Consider the following 22639-nt stretch of genomic DNA (forward strand, 5'->3'; position numbering starts at 1 on the left):
TTTTAGAAAGGTTTGTTTATTAATTAAAAATGAAAACCTGAGATGTCAATAAGTATTCAACCTCTGTTATGGCAAGCCTAAATAAGTTCAGGAGTAAACACATGCTTAACAAGTCACATAATAAGTTGCATGAACCAACTGTGTGCAATAACAGTGTTAAACATGATTTTTGAACGACTACTTTATCTCTGTACCACACACATACAACTCCCTGCAAGGTCCCTCAATCAAGCAGTGAATTTCAAACAGATTTAACCACAAAGACCAGGGAGGTTTTCCAATGCCTCACAAAGGGCACCTATTAGTAGATGGGTAAAAAAAAAAAGGAAAAAAAAAAGACATTGAATATTCCTTTCAGCATGGTGAAAGTTATTAAATTGCACTTTGGATTGTTTATCAATTAGGGATGCACGATATATCGGTGAAGATATCAGAATCGGCCGATATTAGCTAAAAATGGCAACATCGACATCGGCCTGATGTCTAGTTTAATGCCGATGTGCAAAACCGATGTCAAAGCTGACGTGCATACTTATATAACGTAGGTACATGACGTAATGACGCCACAAAAAAATTAGAAGCTACACGTGCAAAACAGCATTCCTAACCTAGCCCACAATGTCTGCTGTGTGGCTCGAGCAGTGAACAAGCAGTGTCTTCTGCTGTTTCGGTTAGTTATTGTTTGATTTCACTGTAGAGCCCCTAGTCCAGCTCAACATGCCTTAGATAGCTCTTTTATCACACACCCCACACATGGGGAGACCTCACCTGGCTTAGCTGGTGTCTCCAGAGATGCAAGCTCTCATCGTCACTCAATGCCTAGGTTTACTCCCACTGTACTCACATCCTACCATACTCGTCTGTACATTATGCCCTGAATCTATTCTACCACGCCCATAAATCTGCCCTTTTCATTATCTGTTCCCAAAGCACTAGACGACCAGTTCTTATAGCCTTACCCGTACCCTTATTCTACTCCTCTTAACCCAGGCCATCATGCCTATTCCCCAGGCGCTCTCATTTGTTGACTTCTGTAACCGTAAAAGCCTTGGTTTCATGCATGTTAACATCAGAAGCCTCCTCCCTAAATTTGTTTTACTCACTGCTTTAGCACACTCCGCCAACCCTGATGTCCTAGCCGTGTCTGAATCATGGTTTAGGAAGGCCACCAAAAATTCTGAGGTTTCCATACCCAACTACAACATTTTCCGTCAAGATACAACTGCCAAATGGGGCAAAGTTACAATCTACTGCAGAGATAGCCTGCAGAGTTCTGTCATACTATCCAGGTCTGTGCCCAAACAGTTCGAGCATCTACTTTTAAAAATCTACCTTTCCAGAAATAAGTCTCTCACTGTTGCCGCTTGTTACTGTTGCCGTCAGTTACCAGCTGTGCCCTGGACACCATATGTGAATTGATCTCCCCCCATTGATCTTCAGAGTTCATACTGTTAGGTGACCTAAACTGGGATATGTTTAGCACCCCGACCATCCTACAATCTAAGCTAGATGCCCTCAATCTCACACAAATTATCAAGGAACCTACCAGGTACAACCCTAAATCTGTAAACATGGGCACCCTCATAGATACCATCCTGACCAACCTGCCCTCAAAATACACCTCTGCTGTCTTCAACCAGGATCTCAGAGATCACTGCCTCATTGCCTGCGTCCGAAATGGGTCCGCGGTCAAACGACCAGCCCTCATCACTGTCAAACGCTCCCTAAAACACTTCTGCAAGCAGGCCTTTCTAATCGACCTGGCCCGGGTATCCTGGAAAGATATTGACCTCATCCCGTCAGTAGAGGATGCTTGGTTGTTCTTTAAAAAACTGCTTTCCTCAATCTTAAATAAGCATGCCCCATTCAAAAAAAAATTGAACTAAGAACAGATATAGCCCTTGGTTCACTCCAGACTGGACTGCCCTTGACCAGCACAAAAACATCCTGTGGCATACTGCATTAGCATCGAATATCCCCCGCGATATGCAACTTTTCAGTGAAGTCAGGAACCAATATACACAGTCAGTTTGAAAAAGCTAGCCTTAGTTTTCCTAACTGAAATTTGCATCCTGTTGCACTAATTCCAAAAAGTTCTGGGACACTAAAGTCCATGGAGAATAAGAGCACCTCCTCCCAGCTGCCCACTGCACTGAGGCTGGGAAACACTGTCACCACTGATAAATCTACGATAATCAAGAATTTCAATAAGCATTTTTCTACAGCTGGCCATGCTTTCTACCTGGCTACCCCTACCAACAGCTCTGCACCCCCCACAGCAACTTGCCCAAGCCCCCGCCCCGCACTTCTCCTTCACCCAAATCCAGATAGCTGATTTTCTGAAAGAGCGGCAAAAATCTGGTTCCCTACAAATCAGCTGGGTTGACAATCTGGACCCACTCTCTCTAAAATGATCCACCGAAATTGTTGCAACCCCTATTACTAGCCTGTTCAACCTCTATCGTATCGTCTGAGATCCTGCCGCAGTCATCTCCCTCGACAAAGGGGGAGACACTCTAGACCCAAACTGTTACAGACCTATATCCATCCTGCCCTGCCTTTCCAAAGTCTTCAAAAGCCAAGTTAACTTCTTATGGCTGCAGGAGCAGTATTGAGTAGCTTGGATGAAAGGTGCCCAGAGTAAACGGCCTGCTCCTCAGTTCCAGTTGCTAATATATGCATATTATTATTAGTATTGGATAGAAAACACTCTGAAGTTTCTAAAACTGTTTGAATGATGTCTGTGAGTATAACATAACTCATATGGCAGGCAAAAACCTGAGAAGAAATCCAAACAGGAAGTGGGAAATCTGAGGTTGGTCGATTTTCAACCCAGCCCCTATTGAATACACAGCGGGATATTGGTTATGTTGCACTTCCTAAGGCTTCCACTAGATGTCAACCGTCTTTAGAAACTTGAATGAGGCTGCTACTGTGATGTGGGGCCGGATGAGAGCTCTTTGAGTCAGAGGTCTGGCAGAAAGCCAGGTCACGCATTTCATATGATAGCGACCTGCATTCCATGGCTTCTCTACAGACAATGAATTCTCCAGTTGGAACGTTATTGAAGATTTATGATAAAAACATCCTAGAGATTGATTCTATACTTAGTTTGAAATGTTTCTACGACCTGTAATATAACTTTTTTAACTTTTCGTTCAACGTTCGGCTGGACCTGCACGAGCGTTTGGATTTGTGTAGGGCACTGCGTTCATCCACCTCTGGCCTGCTCGCCTCCCTACCTCTGAGGAAGTACAGTTCCCGTTCAGCCCAGTCAAAACTGTTCGCTGCTTCTGGCACCCCAATGGTGGAACAAACTCCCTCACGACGCCAGGTCAGCGGAGTCAATCACCACCTTCCGGAGACACCTGAAACCCCACCTCTTTAAGGAATACCTAGGATAGGATAAAGTAATCCTTCTACCCCCCCCCCTTAAAAGATTTAGATGCACTATTGTAAAGTGGTTGTTCCAATGGATATCAAAAGGTGAATGCACCAATTTGTAAGTCTCTGGATAAGAGCGTCTGCTAAATGACTTAAATGTAAAATGTAAATGTATTAAACGCCCTAACAAAAGTAGCTACTTGGACATAAATAATGGACATTATCGAACAAATCTAACATTTATTGTGGAACTAGGATTCCTGGGAGTGCATTCTGATGAAGATCATCAAAAGGTAAGGGAATATTTATAATGTTATTTCTGATTTCTGTTGACTCCAACATGGCGGATAATTATATTTTTTTCCTGAGCGCCGTTCTCAGATTATTGCATGGTTTGCTTTTCACGTAAAGTTTTTTTTAAATCTGACACAGCGGTTGCATTAAGGAGAGGTATATCTATAATTCCATGTGTAACAATTGTATTTATCAACATTTATGATGAGTATTTCTGTAAAATTGATGTGGCTATGCAAAATCACTGGATGTTTTTGGAACTAGTGAACGTAACGCGCCAATGTAAACTCAGATTGTTTAAAATATTAATATGAACTTTATCAAACAAAACATACATGTTGTGTAACATGAAGTCCTATGAGTGTAATCTGATGAAGATCATCAAAGGTTAGTGATACATTTTCTCTCTATTTGTGCTTTTTGTGACTCCTCTCTTTGGCATGAAAAATGGCAGAATTTCTGTGACTTGGTGGTGACCTAACAATCGTTTGTGGTGCTTTCGCTGTAAAGCCTATTTGAAATCGGACACTTTGGTGGGATTAACAACAACATTACCTTTAAAATGGTATAAGATGCATGTATGTTTGAGGAATTTTAATTATGAGTTTTTTGTTGTTTGAATTTGGCGCCCTGCACTTTCACTGGCTGTTGTCATATCGATCCCGTTACCGGGATTGCAGCCATAAGAAGTTCACCGACCATTTCGAATCCCACGTACATTCTCCACTATGCAATCTGGTTTCCGAGCTGGTCATGGGTGCACCTCAGCCACGCTCAAGGTCCTAAATGATATCATAACCGCCATAAATAAAAGACAGTACTGTGCAGCCGTTTACGTCGACCTGGCCAAGGCTTTCGACTCCGTCAATCACCACATTCTTATCGGCAGACTCAATAGCCTTGGTTTCTCAAATGATTGCCTCGCCTTGTTCACCAACTACTTCTCCGATAGAGTTCAGTATGTCAAATGGGAGGGTCTGTTGTCCGGACCTCTGGCAGTCTATGGGGGTGCCACAGGGTTCAATTCTCGGGCCGACTCTTTTCTCTGTATATATCAATGATGTCGCTCTTGCTGCTGGTGATTCTCTGATCTACCTCTATGCAGAAGACACCATTCTGTATACATCTGGCCCTTCCTTGGACACTTAACAAACCTCCAAAACAAGCTTCAATGTCATACAACACTCCTTCCGTGTCCTCCAACTGCTCTTAAATGCAAGTAAAACTAAATGCATGCTCTTCAACCGATTGCTGCCCGCACCTGCCCGCCCGCCTAGCATCACTACTCTGGACGGTTCTGACTTAGAATATGTGGACAACTACAAAAACCTAGATGTCTGGTTAGACTGTAAACTCTCCTTCCAGACTCACATTAAGCATCTCCAATCCAAAATTAAATCTAGAATCGGCTTCCTAATTCACAACAAAGCCTCCTTCACTCATGCTGCCAAACATACCCTCGTAAAACTGACTATCCTACCGATCCTTGACTTTGGCGATGTCATTTACAAAATAGCCTCCAACACTCTACTCAGCAAACTGGATGTAGTCTATCACAGTGCCATCTGTTTTGTCACCAAAGCCTCATATACTACCCACCACCGCGACCTGTATGCTCTCGTTGGCTGGCCCTCGCTTCATATTCGTCGCCAAACCCACTGGCTCCAGGTCATCTATAAGTCTTTGCTAGGTAAAGCCCCACATTCTCAGCTCACTGGTCACCATAGCAACACCCACACGTAGCACGCAGGTATATTTCACTGGTCATCCCCAAAGCCAACACCTGCTTTGGCCGCCTTTCCTTCCAGTTCTATGCTGCCAATGACTGACACGAACTGCAAAAATGACTGAAGCTGGAGACTTATATCTCCCTCACTAACTTTAAGCATCAGCTGTCAGAGCAGCTTACCGATCACTGTACCTGTACACAGCCCATTTGTAAATAGCACACCCAACTACCTCATCCCCATACTGTTATTTTTTTTTTTTCACCCCAGTATCTCTACTTGCACATCATCATCAACACATCTATCACTCCAGTGTTAAATTGTAATTATTTCTTGACTATGGGCTATTTTTTGCCTTACCTCCCTAACCTTACTACATTTGCACACACTGTACATAGATGTTTCTATTGTGTTATTGACTGTATGTTTGTTTATGTGTGACTGTTGTTTGTGTCGCACTGCTTTGCTTTATCTTGGCCAGGTCGCAGTTGCAAATGACAACCTGTTCTCTACTGGCCTAAAAATAAAAAACAAGTCGAGCAGTCATTTGAAAGAGTAAGACAATTTCAGCAAGACAACTCAAAGCGAAATCCATTAAAGCCAAGATAATATATCGGTGAACATATTGGAATTTGACGATATTAGCTAACAATGCCAACGTCGGTATAGGCCGATGTCTAGTTTAACGCCGATGTTAAAAACCGATGTTAAAGCAACCGTGCATACCTATATAAACGTTGGTACATGACGTAATAACGGCACGTAAAATTTGGCACTACACGTGCAACACAGCATTCCTAACCTAGCCCACACAATGTCTGCTGTGTGCATCGAGCACTCAATTGAAAGAGTAAGAACATTTCAGCGAGACAACTCAAAGCCAAGATAATGGAATTCACTGCCCTTAACAATCAACCGTTCTCTGTCGTGGGTGATGTTGGCTTTCGTCGACTGGTCAAGCACCAGTACACACTACCAAGTGATCTATTTTTCAGATGTTGCCCTACTGGAGTAGTGGCAGTAATAGCGTCACTGCTATTAGCTTCATGACTGACATTCAGACCAAGGATATCAGTCCCATGAGCATGCAGAGTCTGACAGCACAGTGGGTCGTCGAGGATTTCGTACTGAGGAAAGTTGTATTTCATGCTCATGAATGTGCTGGTTGTCATACCGCTGCTGCCATTTCAACGGCATTTGAGAACATGTTTGAAACATGAACCCACTAACTAGCTCCATTCGAACAACTGACTCGAGAAATAAGCTCATCAACTGCGCCTGCAGCAGACGTGATACCCTCTGTCATGGCATTGAAACGCATGCTTAACAGGCATTCTCTCTTTACTATGCCGCCACCATGCTCGATGCAATGTACAAGAACCGATACTTCGATGCAGACAAGAAACAGGGTTTACGTGAAATGTTACATACACAGCTGGACAAGATAGAAACGGACACAGTGACAGTGCGCACCAAGAAAGAGAGGCCACGGGCAGACAGAGCTGAAACTTCACTGCTTGACATGTATGATGAAATCCTGGAAGAGAATGAAATGACTAAACAAATGAACAACGAAACAGCACAGCAAGTAAGTGAAATAAATAGGTTTTGATTATGTTTTACGGGTAATGGGGATATTCGTAAATGCCAACAAAATAACTTTTTGGTCAGAGTGTGTGTGTGTGCAACCTTTATTTAACTAGGCAAGTCCGTTAAATTACAAATTCTTATTTACAATGACAGCGTACCTCAGCCAAACCCGGACGATGCTGGGCCAATTGTGCGCTGCCCTATGGGACTCCCAATCACGGCCGGATGTGATACAGCCTGGATCCGAACCAGGGACTGTAGCGATATCTCTTGCACTGAGATGCAGTGCCTTAGACCGCTGTGTCCATGTGTGTGTTAAGCATTATAGTACAGTTAAAAATCCGCAAAAATGTTTAATATCGGTTTCATTTTTTCCCCAAGAGAAAATATAGGATATCATTAAATCCGCCAAAAATGTAATATCGGTGCATCGCTAGTAGCAATACACCAAGCCACTACAAAAGATACAGGCATCCTTCCTAATTCAGTTGCCGGAGAGTAAGGAAACCACTCAGGCATGTCACTATGAGGCCAATGGTGACATTAAAACAGTTCAAGTTCAATGGCTGTGATAGGTGAAAACTGAGGATGGATCAACAAAATTTGAGTTACTCTACAACACTAACCTAAATGAGAGTGAAAAGAAGGAAGCCTGTACAGAATACAAATATTCCAAAACATGTTTACAATAAGGCAATAAAGTAAAACTGCAAACAACGTGGCAAAGAAATTAACTTTATGTCCTGAATACAAAGCGTTTGGGGAAAATCCAACACGACACATCACTGAGTACCACTCTATATATTTTCAAGCATGGTGGTGGCTGCATCATGTTATTGGTACGCTGGTCATCGGCAAGGACTAGGGAGTTATTTAGGATAAAAAGAAAGGGAATAGAGCTAATCACAGGCAAAATCCTAGAGAAAATCCTGGTTCAGTCCGCTTCCCAATAAACACTGGGAGACAAATTCACACAAGACCAAATATACACTGGAGTTTTCTTACCAACACTACCTTGAATGTTCTTGAGTGGCCTAGTCACAGACTTGACTTGAGAATCTATGGCAAGACTTGAAAATGGCTGTCTAGCAAAGATCAACAACCAATTTGACAGAGTTCGAAGAATTCCAAACCAAATAACGTGCAAATATTGTACAATCCAAAAGCTCTTTAAGACTCCCAGCTGTAAACGCTGCCAAAAGGTGATTATTAGATGTACTGACTCAGGGATGTGAAATGTTTGTATTTCATTTAATACATTTGCAAAATTTTCCAAAAACATGTTTTCACTTAGTCATTGTGTGTATTTAATACATTTTTGATTCAGGCTGGAACACAACAAAGCGTGGAATAAGTCAAAGGATATGAACACTTTCGGAAGGCACTGTATAGGACAGAAAAGGGTTGAGAAGAGAAAGAGAAAGATGTTGCCACTTACTGCAATTCAACTCTGAGTGCAATCTTTATCCCTAATTGCAGTATTCTAGAGTATTACATTTTTGTAACACTTTGTTATTGAAGCAATTATGCCTTTGGCAAGCGGCCTTGCTTGCTGAAGCGTGATGATTACCCGACCACTATTTCTCTGAAGATTAGCAACTGCCAAAAAGCTCATAAAGCTTGGGGAACATGGTCTTTGAGGACAATATTACGTGTTCCTTGCAGCGTTTCATCTCTTGTATGGAAACTGTCCACATACAAAAAGAATGGGGGGGGAGCAAGGTTTTAGATTTGATTTTGCAAAGCCTAAGGTTCTCTGTCATACATCAAGGCCTCGGTAAACAAACATCATCTTCTGACTATTCTAATTATTCCCTAAGTAAGCCAGAGTGAGTTTGGCAATTCAAGTTATCAGTAACCACGTTTCCATCCACAGTTTTTATGCGAGTAAAGGCATACCGTGTATATTTAAAAAAATCACAACAGCTGTGATGGAAACTGGAAGTTTCGATACAAGTTTATAAATGCCTACAGATCATGCGTTTGTTCGACAGGTGGGATCTATGTCTAAAATTAAATATGCACGAAATGGCAGTAGAAACACCATTATGCGCAAATATTGATATAATAACCATCATATAGAAGTAAGCTTGGTGGCACGCGATGATATGGTGTGTGTGGTCCTCCCACTACGACTTAGGAAACCATGAAGTTTATTAGGCTGCTAATGAACTTCACAGCGTGGTGAAAGGGTACCAGTGATGAGTTTGATGCTCCTTTCCAATAAATATCGAGGGTCTTATTCTGGTGACATGATGATCGATGCTTGACAAAAATTCTAGCTCTTATTCTTAATCATCTCATCATGTGGACTTGCCTACCCGCATTGTAGACCATCTGCGAGACCAGAGTAGGCACATTTACCTTTTATCGCACCAGTTTGTGACAAAATGATCGCTAGAGTTGAAAATGCACTGGAAACACATTGAACTAGGGATGCGCGATATAGTCGGTGAACATATCGGAATTGGACGATATTAGCTAACAATGCCAACATCGGTATAGGCGGAGGTCTTGTTTAACACCGATGTTAAAAACCGATGTCAAAGCTGCCGTGCATACCTATATAACATAGGTACATGACGCCACGTAAAAATGTTGCGTTACTCGTGCAACACAGCATCCCTAACCTAGCCCACAATGTCTGCTGTGTGGATCGAGCAGTGAACAAGTCGAGCAGTCATTTGAAAGAGTAAGAACATTTCAGCGAGACTCAAATCCGAAATCCATTAAAGCCAAGATAATGGAATTCACTGCCCTTGACAATCAACCGTTCTCCGTCGTGGGTGAAGTTGGCTTTCGCCGACTGGTCGAACACCGGTACACACTAAGTGCGCTATTTTTCAGATGTTGCCCTACCGGACTTAGACAGTAATAGCGTCACTGCTATTAGCTTCACAACATACATACTATGGAATGCCGTTTGGGTCTTTGCGTGTCAAAAAAGATACAGTAGCACTGTCAAATATGTTTTAAAAAAGTCTGCAAACAAGCAAACACTGGCCACGAACAGAGTTGGTAATAAAGCATAATTTGTTTGACCGCAACTTCTGGGGTAGCTAGCGTTAACATGGTACCTAGCTAGCACTAATTACAACCAGCCTGAAAACAATGACCATTTTAATTATTCTTAGCAAGGATTTAGGAATCCTTGTGAGTAAGTATTAGCTAGGTTGCCACTTGTTGTTCGCCTATTGAAATTGAACTTCAGTTCATGAAAACAAATAGCTAGCCAGCTACTTAACCCTGTTGCCCAAAGCTAACGTTATAAGCAGCCAGCTAGCCTCATCTGTCTAGTGAGGCTCGACCGGACAGGGTAATGTGTTGTGAAGCTAGCCACAATAAGGATTAGGCTCAAGTGGAATTTGCAGTTTGCCTTCAAACTAAAAGTATGTCATTGACAGTGATGCAAATGAATGCAAATAGAATTATGCCATACTTTTATTTTTTGAAGGCTAACCGCAAAGTCCAATATTGTGGCTAGCTTCACAGATGGGTCTGACTACCAATAATCAAATAAGAACGGTCTTATAAATTAGGGTTATTTTAGATTAGCTAGCTAACTACAGCTATTAGTTAGCTAGCTAACTACAGCTATTGAAACGGATTATGTTGTGTTATTTGACACGTCAAATAGTGTTATTTGTCACGTAGTGTTATCTTTTGACGTGTATCTTTTTTGACACGCAAAGACCCAAACGGCGTTCCATATAAATCCTGGTTGAAAATGAAACGCTTGAACAAATGAACATCATAACAGCACAGCAAGTAAGTGAAAGAAATAGGTTTTGATTATGTTTGACTGGTAATGGGGACATACGTAAACCCCAATAAAATACCATTTTGGTCAGTGTGTGTAACCTTTATTTAACTAGGCAAGGCAGTTAAAAACAAATTCTTATTTACAATGACGGCCTACCCCAGCCAAACCCGGGCGATGCTGGGCCAATTATGCACCGCACTATGGGACTCCCAATCACAGCCGGATGTGATAGAGCCTGGATTCGAACGAGAGACTGTAGTGACGTCTCTTGCACTGAGATGCAGTGCCTTAGACCGCTGCATCCATGTGTGTGTGTTAACTATTTAACTGTACTAGAATGCTTAAAAGGCCGCTAAAATTTGAAATATCGGTTATAGGTATCTGTTTTTTTGGCAAGGAAAATATCGGATATCGGTATAGGGTAAAAATGTAATATTGGTGCATCACTACATTGAACATTTGATTTTTATTTGGTACATGAAAACTTAAAATTCACAGATTTTTATCTGCAACAAGTAAGTTTGGTGGAAACACACCACTGGTGGGAAAATGTGCACATTTTCTTCATCCAGATTTTTGAATATTTGCATGAAATATTCCAATTGGATGGAAACTTAGCTAGTGCACAGCAAATGAGTGGGGCTTTTATGACATCACTGTAATAGGATCTTAGCAGACATGTTAAAATGTCTGAAAAACAGGAGAAAAGGAGGTTCTAAAAATAAGCAGTGCCGCTTGGCAGGGTCGTTTTTCAGGGAGAACGCATAGCTCTCGACCTTCACTTCTCCCAAGTCCGTAGGGAAGTTGCAGCGATGGGACAAGACTGTAACGACCAATTGGATATCATGAAAATTGGAGGGAAAAGGGGAAAAAAAAAAAATATATATATAAATTAATAATCTTTTTTTTTTTTTTAACACTTTGAGAGATATTAAAGGTGACACAAATAGTATGGCCTTCACAGCAGAGCACAACTACAGAAGTACAACGTTTAGATTTCTGATTCTGAAATTGTGCAAATAAATGAATATATCAGTGCGGTAAATGCACAGTTATTCTGACTTAATCTAAATTCCACCTTTGAATGTCCACCTTTATTATTGACAAGAAAAAGCTTGCTGGATTTTTTGTCTGGATAAACCATTCCATTGCATTACAAATCACATCTGAGAAATAGGCTACAACATCGTCGTCCTTGGAACGACACAGTGCTGCTTCTCTAAAAGGAAACAGATCTCAAGATTTCCATTTGATAGAGATGAGAAGTGCTGCTCCAGTGGAGTCTGATTTGAATTACAGTCTGTTCAGCAGAGGAGAAGAGAGATGACAGCATCTGAGAATGATGAGGTGGGAGTGGAGATGAGCCCGCTGGGATCTGAGAGCTTCACACAAACACACCATGTCACATGACCGGACAGACACACCTTGGCCTTGTTTTCCCTTGTGTTAAATGTGAGCTCTGCTGCGGGCATGGGGAGGATCCTGAGGATGTGAGGCTGGAACGTGACTAACACATTCTCCAAACGTATACACACACACACGAGTGGAGAATGATATCCATTAACAACGTTCAAAAGCACAACTCCAGCCCGCCAACGCTACCAAACCCACAACACACTGGCGCACACCCACACATCAACGCAAAAGCAAATAATCAAATTGGATGCGAGAAGCGTTTCCCTGGTAACTATTGTAATTGTGTCTGTGTGCACAAGGACTTTGCCGTTCCAGAAATAATTGCTGGACTTACCAAAGATTTCTCCAGTGTAAATGTGGGAGGGGTCGTAGTGCACCTCCACTCCTGATACCTCTACCGTGAGGTCTGGAGAGAACAGGCTGGTGTCCCTCTTCATCCGCAGATTGAAATGTCTGCAAGAGAGGAACATGAAAATACATTACTACACAGACCCCGTTTAGTACCTCCAACATTCCTGCTCATGGTTCAGTAAAGATCTATGCAGCCAGAATGACAGGAGAAAGATTAGGGCAAGTAACGACGCCAAACCCAGTGTCTCCCAACACTGACAGACTACTTGGCTGTAAGACATTTCATTTGACATAGGCTCACAGCAAATGAAAATAAAGGTTAAATAAATAGACATATAGGGCCTTCATCAACTTCTCTCGGTGGAGACAATAGAAAGTGGTTGTTATTTGAGAAACATCTTAAAATGGATGGGCAAATTCTTTAGATAGTTCAGCAGCACAAGTCTATTGTTCAGGAAGAATATTTCCAATAAAGTCCTGATGACTCAGATGCCTGGGCTGGGACCTTCAGAGAATCATACCAGTCTCTTATCAAAACACAGGTCAAGTAAATCATTACTCCATATTTTTTAACTAGGCAAGCCAGTTAAGAACAAATTCTTATTTACAATGACGGCCTACACCGGCCAAACCCAGATGACGCTGGGCCAATTGTGTGCCGCCCTATGGGCCTACCAATCACGGCCGGTTGTGATATAGCCATAGGGTTTGATTAGAGTAGAAAGGTAGCCAAAATCCTGCACAGACTATAGGAATTTAGCTGTTTTATGCCACCATTTTGCTTTCCCAGACAAAATATCCATGTCGTGGGCAAATTCTTAGGTTGTAAATGACTGTCAGACGTCTTGGCTCGTTCAGTGTGACAGGGTCTAGGTCTGCCGATGAAGTACCACTACGTTCGGTCATAGCAGGCCACCAGTGCCCGGTCTGGAGACAGAAGTCACGAGCGCTGCTGGTTGGTTCCAAAAGCCCAAAATAAAATAATGGAAATAATGGATAAAAAAAAAAAAAAAAAAGCCCTGGTCTACAATAGAAAGCCTTTGTAAATTACATTGTAATTGTAAATTACGTTTTGGGCTCTAAATTGTGTATATTATGATTATGTTCGATCCCATATGAATTACTTTAAAGTTCTGACAAAACTTGTCGTCACACAGAACTCCATGCTGTCACCAATCACGGGCTGGCAGGCTACGAGGAGGCTCGCGCCATCATGCCATAGACATTAAGGTTGACTCGAGCCGGATAAAAATGGACTACTGACCATGACTCGTTGCCAGTTACGGCCACTTTCAACATGATCCTTGGCGATGTTTTGGTGCCATTCAGCCCCATGGTGCATTTCAAATACTTTCCACTTCATGCGCCATCAGGAGTTTTCCATAGGAATATGTGGATGACTTCAGCACTATCTACTGGTTTTCATGTGTATGGGTCGTAGGCTCCGACAAAGTTCTCACAGTGGCAGAAATTTAGTCTTTATCGTTTTGTGTGACTGGTGTTACGATCAGCCACACAATAATATGACTTTTGAAGTCAGTTTAATATACGTTTGACAAAATAAACATTCTCTCACAGCGACCACGTTATTTTGGGGAAGTTTAGGACATATGAAGTTTGTATGTGAAAACTATTTCTATGACGCATACTTACATTTTTACCAAACTCACTTCATTACCGCATAAACAGAGTGAGGCTTGTGCTGCTGGTGCTGGCACATGCACAGATCAAAAATACAGCTGCAGGCTGACACAGCCTCCTCACAAGCCAATCGCAGAATGTGACGACAGAACTGAAGCAAATCATAAAATCTGTCAAGTTTGATTTCAACATTTTTTACATTGCACAAAGAGTGTGGGAAGGCCTTATGTGAGACACTATTGCTCTGTTTCAACAACCATTATTCAGGATGAGTCATGAATCATAATATTAATATCCTGGCCCTTAATCCATGTGAATAGGATATGAAATGGAACAGATAGGTTACATCTGTGTGAGTCCATAAAGATGAGCCTATTGACTGTGTCAATAAATGAAGTGAATGCATACAGGATTGTATTTGAGCACCCCAGTGTCGCAGCGGTCTAAGGCACTGCATCTCAGTGCTAGAGGCGTCACTACAGACACCCTGGTTCGAATCCAGGCTGTATCACAACTAGGATTGCACATTTTGGGGAATATTCAGAGGTGGAAACTTATCGTGGGAATTAACAGGAATTAACAGAAATATGCAAATGAATATGAATACCATTTAAATGTACAGTCGTGGCCAAAAGTTGAGAATGACACAAATATTAATTATTTTCAAAGTCTGCTGCCTCAGTTTGTATGATGGCAATTTGCATATACTGCAGAATGTTATGAAGAGGGATCAAATTAATTGCAATTAATTGCAAAATCCCTCTTTGCCATGCAAATGAACTAAATCCCCAAAAAACATTTCCACTGCATTTCAGCCCTGCCACAAAAGGACCAGCTGACATGTCAGTGATTCTCTCGTTAACACAGGTGTGAGTGTTGACGAGGACAAGGCTGGAGATCACTCTGTCATGCTGATTGAGTTTGAATAAGACTGGAAGCTTCAAAAGGAGGGTGGTGCTTGGAATCATTGTTCTTCCTCTGCCAACAATGATTACCTGCAAGGAAACACGTGCCGTCATCATTGCTTTGCACAAAAAGGGCTTCACAGGCAAGGATATTGCTGCCAGTATGATTGCACCTAAATCAACCATTTATCGGATCATCAAGAACTTCAAGGAGAGCGGTTCAATTGTTGTGAAGAAGGCTTCAGGGCACCCAAGAAAGTCCAGCAAGTGCCAGGACCGTCTCCTAAATTTGATTCAGCTGCGGGATCGGGGCACCACCAGTACAGAGCTTGCTCAGGAATGGCAGCAGGCAGGTGTGAGTGCATCTGCACGCACAGTGAGGCGAAGACTTTTGGAGGATGGCCTGGTATCAAGAAGGGCAGCAAAGAAGCCACTTCTCTCCAGGAAAAACATCAGGGACAGACTGATATTCTGCAAAAGGTACATGGATTGGACTGCTGAGGACTGGGGCAAAGTCATTTTCTCTGATGAATCCCCTTTCCGATTGTTTGGGGCATATGGGAAAAAGCTTGTCCGGAGAAGACAAGGTGAGCGCTACCATCAGTCCTGTGTCATGCCAACAGTAAAGTATCCTGAGACCATTCATGTGTGGGGTTGCTTCTCAGCCTAGGGAGTGGGCTCACTCACAATTTTGCCTAAGAACACACCCATGAATAAAGAATGGTACCAACACATCCTCTGAGAACAACTTCTCCCAACTATCCAGGAACAGTTTGGTGATGAACAATGCCTTTTCCAGCATGATGGAGCACCTTGCCATAAGGCAAAAGTGATAAGTGGCTCGGGGAACAAAACATCGATATTTTGGGTCCATGGCCAGGAAACTCCCCAGACCTTAATCCCATTGAGAACTTGTGGTCAATTCTCAAGAGGCGGGTGGACAAACAAAAACCCACAAATTCTGACAAACTCCAAGCATTGATTATGCAAGAATGGGCTGCCATCAGTCAGGATGTGGCCCAGAAGTTAATTGACAACATGACAGGGCGGATTGAAGAGGTCTTGAAAAAGAAGGGTCAACACTGCGAATATTGACTCTTTGCATCAACTTCATGTAATTGTCAAGAAAAGCCTTTGACACGTATGAAATGCTTGTAATTATACTTCAGTATTGCAGAGTAACATCTGACAAAAATATCTAAAGACACTGAAGCAGCAAACTTTGTGGAAATTAATATTTGTTATTCTCAACTTTTGGCCACGACTGTAGATGTTTGTTGCAGTGGATATATTTACCATTTGAAGACAGAAACATAAACCTTAGACATAATTGAAAATTATTAAATCCTTCCAACAGAAATAAAAACAATTTACTTACGAATTGAACTTTAATTAAATGAGTTGACTCTTCACATGGGATGATTTCACTGAACAACAAAATAAAGGGAATATTGAACAATCCCCAATGATCTATCGCATCTCCCAAAAACGTTTAACATAAATCTGTAAAATGATAGTCTAGAAACTAAAGCTTTGGTTGTCTTCCATGTCTTCTCCCTGGACCTCCTCAATGTCCACCTCTTGAACATCAGACGGAGGCCTCATCTTCATTGTCACTTTCCAACCTTGTTGAGGACAGCTTGTTATCAGGCTCAAAAAGACCTCAAATTTGCCTGGATGGCCACCAATTTTTCAACACTTGTATTGTTCAACCTGTTGCGTGCTTTGGTATGTGTGTTCCCAAACAAGGACCAGTTGCGCTCTGAGGCGGCTAATGTTGGTGGGATTTGGAGGCTGATGGAGGTAACAGGGTAAAGAGCCTCAGCTCCACAAAGTCCCTTCCGCTAGGTGGCTGATGAGATATGTTGGCACGAAGGCCATATTGCATCTCCATCCCAAAGCCCTTGCTTGGAAGTGTACTTCGCCAGGCTGCCAAGAACCTTGCCCTCATACAGGCCAAGGGGGCGAGACATGGTAGTGATGACGCCATAGGCTTTGTTGATCTCTGCACCAGACAGGATGCCCTTGCCAGCATACTTGGGATCCAAAATGTATGCTGCGGCATGTATGGGCTTCAGGCAGAAGTCTTCACGCTTTTTGATGCATTTCAGAAGTGCAGTTTCCTCTGCTTGGAGCAACAGTAAAGTGTGCAGGGCAGTACGGATGTCTTCTCTCATCTGCAAGCAGAGTGAACAGCAGACAGGATGCATTTTCTCTCTCAATCCGTGCAACGTCTAGTGCTATAAGTTTGTCTGCTTACCACGCTCTCCCAAAATACATCCAGGAGGATAGGATCCTCTTCATTGGGCTGTGCATATCAGCAGACTGTGATATGGCCATTTCTTGGAGACTTCTTCCCCTTCAGGAGACTGTCGAACATGACACCACCACCCCACAGGTGTTGCTGGGTAGCTTCAATGTGGTGCTCTTATTCTTCTCACGTTGCTGCTATAACTTGATGACCCTTCACATACCTAACCATTTCCTTGGCTCGCCTGTAGAGTGTATCCATTGTTTTCAGTACCGTGATGTCCTTGAGGAGCAGATTCTATGCATGAACAGCACAGCCAATGGGTGTGATGTGAGGGTAGGACGCCTCCACTTTAGACCAAGCAGCCTTCATGTTCGCAGCATTGTCTGTCACCAGTGAAAATACCGTCTGTGGTACAAGGTCATTGACGACTGCGTTCAGCTCATCTACAATGTAGAGACCGGTGTGTCTCTTGTCCCTTGTGTCTGTGCTCTTGTAGAATACTGGTTGAGGGGTGGAGATGTAGTTAATTATTCCTTGCCCACGAACATTCGACCACCCATCAGAGATGTTTGCAATACAGTCTGCTTTCTATGATTTGCTTGATCTTCACTTGAACTCTGTTGAACTCTGCATCCAGCAAATGAGTAGATAAAGCATGTCTGGTTGGAGGGGTGTATGCTGGGCGAAGAACATTCAGAAATCTCTTCCAATACACATTGCCTGTGAGCAGAGGAGAACCAGCTGCATACTCAGCTCAAGCAAGACATTCGTCAGCATTTCTGACTCCATTCCTCCATTGAGTCAACAAAAAAACACTTCTGATTCCAGAAGGACCATGAGCTATTGCTATCGATAAGGTGTCCGATTCATCATTTTCACCTCAAATAGAAGTAGAGGGACTTTTGTCAGAGGTTGCTTGTTGTGAGCGAGGGAACGTTATGCACTTGGCCAGATGATTCTGCATCTTTGTTGCATTCTTCACATATGATTTGGCACAGTATTTGCAAATGTACTCAGCCTTTCCTTCTACATTAGCTGCAGTGAAATGTCTGCACATGTCGATAGTGCCCGAAGCATTTTCCTGTAAAGATTTAAAATTAAAACACATACAATTCCATGTACAGATAAATAGTTAAGTAGTTAGATTAAACTACTCCTTTGTAAGATAAATGTTTTAAAATGAAACGTATGGAAACAGGAGAATTAACACTCCTCAGTTAGCAGGCCCAAGCTAAAACCCACATGGTAGCAAAAAACTAGCAGAAATTGTTAACAAGTTAGAAATGATTTAAACACTTTTCTGTAGGCTACTATTTACTAGTTAACAAAAAAAATGTATGTCATATAAAATATATTCACCCCACCCAGTATTGTAATCAAAACTTATCAGAAAGCATGTAGTCCTTGGCTTAGACAAGATCTTGAGAATCAGCTATACATGTGATGGAAGAGTGCATTGCACGTGATGGAAGAATGCACTGTGCAGGCAGAGGGTTGCAATTCCATTGAATTGGGGATAGTTTAACGAAAATATGCCACAAGACCTAGAATTGCCTTGTGTATTCCACAAAAAAAGGTTCACTGTTAAGATAACTTTTTTGATGAATTTAAGCAAAATTCCTTAAAATTCCAGGGCTTAACATCCCATGGAAAATTTCTGGAAATTTACCGGAAAGTTTCCGACCCTTTGCAACCCTAATCACAACCGGCCGTGATTGGTAGTCCCATAGGACGGCACACAATTGACCCAGCATCATCCGGGTTTGGCCAGTGTAGGCCATCATTGTAAATACGAATTTGTTATTAACGGACTTGCCTAGCTAAATAAAAAGGTTACACATTATATTTCCCAATAATGACATGGGGAACAACATTTGGGGAAAATCTCTCATATTTGACAACATGCATCTTTAGTGAATAAAAGTAACCCATTGAGACTGCAACGATTGGACAGTGAAAATGTCTCATCATATTTCTCGCTTTGGATTTGTAAATACTGAGAACAAGACAAATAAAAAACTACTGACCATTTCCCCTCTGTACATCCTGAACTAATAAAGAACAGCTGGCCATCTCAGGTTAATCACAGCTACAGCACTTCACAACAACGGCCCTCCTAATTTGCTTTGTTGATAACAGAGGGAGGCCCAGGCCCTCTCACTGGGTAACAAATGGCAGCTGTAATTGACGTGGGCATCCCTGCCCAGAGCAGCTCTCTGATTAAGACTCCCCTCCGGGCTGATGGGGTGTTAGCGGACACATGGTTGGTTACACAACTAACCCAGTCAGGAGAGGATGACGTGATTCACACACAACGCTGGCAACAATAGGAGTGAAAGGGAAGAAAGATTGCATATATATATATATATAAAACTGAAATATCATATCTTGTGACTACTGTCTAGGCCTGTCAAAGAATATGTATAGACTAATCTGTTGACATTCACACAATATTGCCAACAATCAAATTCAGGAATGTTTGTTTTTGTCATTCAAACACACTCTTGACTCATAACCACTTCCCCTAAACCACACCCTAAGACAGTCTTAGTTACTGCTTAGTAGGGCTGTACCCACCACAAAAAATATATCTTTGTCGACCGAGAGTCTGTTATCAACCACATTTTTCAAAAGTTTGTGTATTTACATTTATAGACACATCCCATGTATTTTAAATCAAATCAACTATATGCAGTGAGCTTGTCCCGCTCTTTAAGCCCATTGTTTGATGAAATAATATAAAAAGACACAAATAGAGGGAGTCTGACCGCAATTGATTTGCTTGTGCCAGGCTCAGACTTGCGTTATTTAAATGTTTTTTTACAGCAAGTGACTGTGTGACTTAGCACCTGTTGTCGCTCTCTCCTCGCTGCTGCAGCGACCACCACAGAACATTATTGTTTATCGTGCTGCTAAAGCTGCAACGTAATTACATTCATTTCTGACTAAAGTTATGGAAATCCCTAATTTGTTTAGGAAAAACATTCCCCATTCCCTCAACCCTTGCTCTCTTTACGTGACACATGTATTCATCACATGCACATGACAAAAAGGGCCTGACCTGTAGCATGTTATAAACACATCAATAAATTGGTTATAACATACTCCGAACACATGTAACAGCAAAATGGATGCAGAAGACGTGACAAACTTGAAATGGGGGAACGTTTACTGGTTGCTCAAGAGGTAGAGGGGAAGTCCGACGTGTGGAATAAATTTGACTAGTTGTGGAAAATACTGGAAATAAAGAAACAGAACGTAAGAATATGCACCCAGTGCTTGCTCATGTGTGCCAAACAGGTGCTGTTAGATGACTATAGCTTTCTGACAATTTGGAACAAAGTAAACACTAAACAAAAAAGCGTACCAGAGAGTACGTTAATGTTATTTTTTTTTTGTAAAGCCTTTATTACAGCAAAGACTAAAAACAGCCGCATGCATTTGAGAATGCAATTGCTGAAATGGAACGGTTTATTTATTGTTAACGCTAATTATTCAAGGTTTGCTTTGCTATTGTAAAGTGGCTGTTCCACTGGATGTCATAAGGTGAATGCACCAATTTGTAAGTCGCTCTGGATAAGAGCGTCTGCTAAATGACTTAAATGTAAATGTTTTAAAATGAAAATGCTTGATTGTATTTCAAATCATGAATGACTCGTGATGACATGAATGAATGATTGATACAGTCACCTATATAAAAGTATTGAAATATAGGCCAAAGTAAGTTGCGGTATTAAGATTAAAAAAGGGTGCACTTTTAGGCCTACAGCTCGATGGTGGTTATACAAGTCTGCTATACTAAGCCTACTAATGATAATGACATTACTTATTATAATAAGAATAATTAAGAAGGAGGAGATCAAGAAAAAGGAGGGTTATTAATTATAAATATAATTTCTGACTATTTGGAACAGTGTTAACACTGAATTAACTATAAGTAATACCAGAGGATGTTCTAACAAGAAAAAGTGTAAAGCCTTTATTACAGCACAGCAAAGATTCAAAACAGTCGAATTTGTGATTTAAAAAAAAAACTGAAATAATGTCAGTAGGCTATTAAAACAAACACTCAAACAGGCATAGAAGCAGGATCTATCATATTTCTGTAGATATACAGTACCAGTCGAAATTTGACACACCTACTCATTCAAGGGTTCTTTATTTTTGCTATTTTCGATATTGTAGAATAAGTGAAGACATCAAAACTATATAACAAGTATGTAATTCTGTCGTAACCAAAACATTTTTAGATTCTTCAAAGTAGCCACCCTTTGCCTGGATGACCGCTTTGCACACTCTTGACATTCTCTCAACCAGCTTCACCTGGAATGCTTTCGCAACAGTCTTGAAGGAGTTCCCACTTATGCTGAGCACTTGTTGGCGGCTTTTCCTTCACTATGCGGTCCAACTCTTCCCAAACCATTGCAATTGGATTGAGGTCAGGTGATTATGGAGGCCAGGTCATCTCAAGCAGCACTCAATCGCTCTCCTTCTTGGTCGAATAGCCCTTACAAATCCCGGAGGTGTGTTGGGTCATTTCCCTGTTGAAAAACAAATGATAGTCCCAATAAGCGCAAAACAGATGGGATGGAGTATCGCTGCAGAATGCTGTGGTAGCCATGCTGGTTAAAAGTGTGCCTTACACTCTAAATAAATCACAGACAGTGTCACCAGCAAAGCACCCCCACACCATCACACCTCCATGCTTCACGGTTGGAACCACACCGGTGGAGATCATCCGTTCACCTACTCTGCGTCTCACAAAAGACCGGCGGTTGGAACCAAAAATCTCACATTTTGACTCAGACAAAAAGCACAGATTTCCACCGGTCTAATGGCCATTGCTTGTGTTTCTTGGCCCAAGCAAGTCTTCTCTTCTTATTGGTGTCCTTTAGTAGTGGTTTCTTTGCAGCAATTTGACCATGAAGGCCTGATTCACACAATCTCCTTTGAACAGTTGATGTTGAGATGCGTCTGTTACTTGAACTCTGAAGCATTTATTTGGGCTGCAATTTCTGAGGCTGGTAACTGTAATGAACTTGGATCTTCCTTTCGTGTGGCGGTCTTCATGAGAGCCAGTTTCATCATAGTCATGAGAGCCAGTTTCATCATAGCGCTTGATGGTTTTTGCGACTGCACAAAGAAACTTTCAAATTTCTTGACATTTTCCGTATTAAAGTAATAATGGACTGTCATTTCTCTTGGCTTATTTGAGCTGTTCTTGCATTACTATGGACTTTGTCTTTTACCAATTAGGGCTCTCTGTATACCACCCCTACCTTGTCACAACACAACTGATTGGCTCAAACGCATT

The 22639-nt window shown here is 41.8% G+C and overlaps 1 protein-coding gene across 2 annotated transcripts in view; it reads right to left on the reverse strand.

The window, feature by feature from the left end:
* Window positions 1–22639, reverse strand: part of LOC129854256 (disintegrin and metalloproteinase domain-containing protein 10-like) — a 100213-nt gene that overhangs the window by 25545 nt on the left and 52029 nt on the right. For both annotated transcript variants that reach the window (XM_055921079.1, XM_055921078.1), the window contains exon 3: window positions 12509–12627. In XM_055921079.1, the coding sequence (XP_055777054.1) occupies window positions 12509–12611 (103 nt within the window). In that variant the 5' untranslated portion in view covers window positions 12612–12627. The remainder of the gene's footprint in view (window positions 1–12508; window positions 12628–22639) is intronic.

This window comes from Salvelinus fontinalis, chromosome 4 (genome assembly GCF_029448725.1).
Source record: "Salvelinus fontinalis isolate EN_2023a chromosome 4, ASM2944872v1, whole genome shotgun sequence".
In the NCBI taxonomy this organism is placed as follows: domain Eukaryota; kingdom Metazoa; phylum Chordata; class Actinopteri; order Salmoniformes; family Salmonidae; genus Salvelinus; species Salvelinus fontinalis.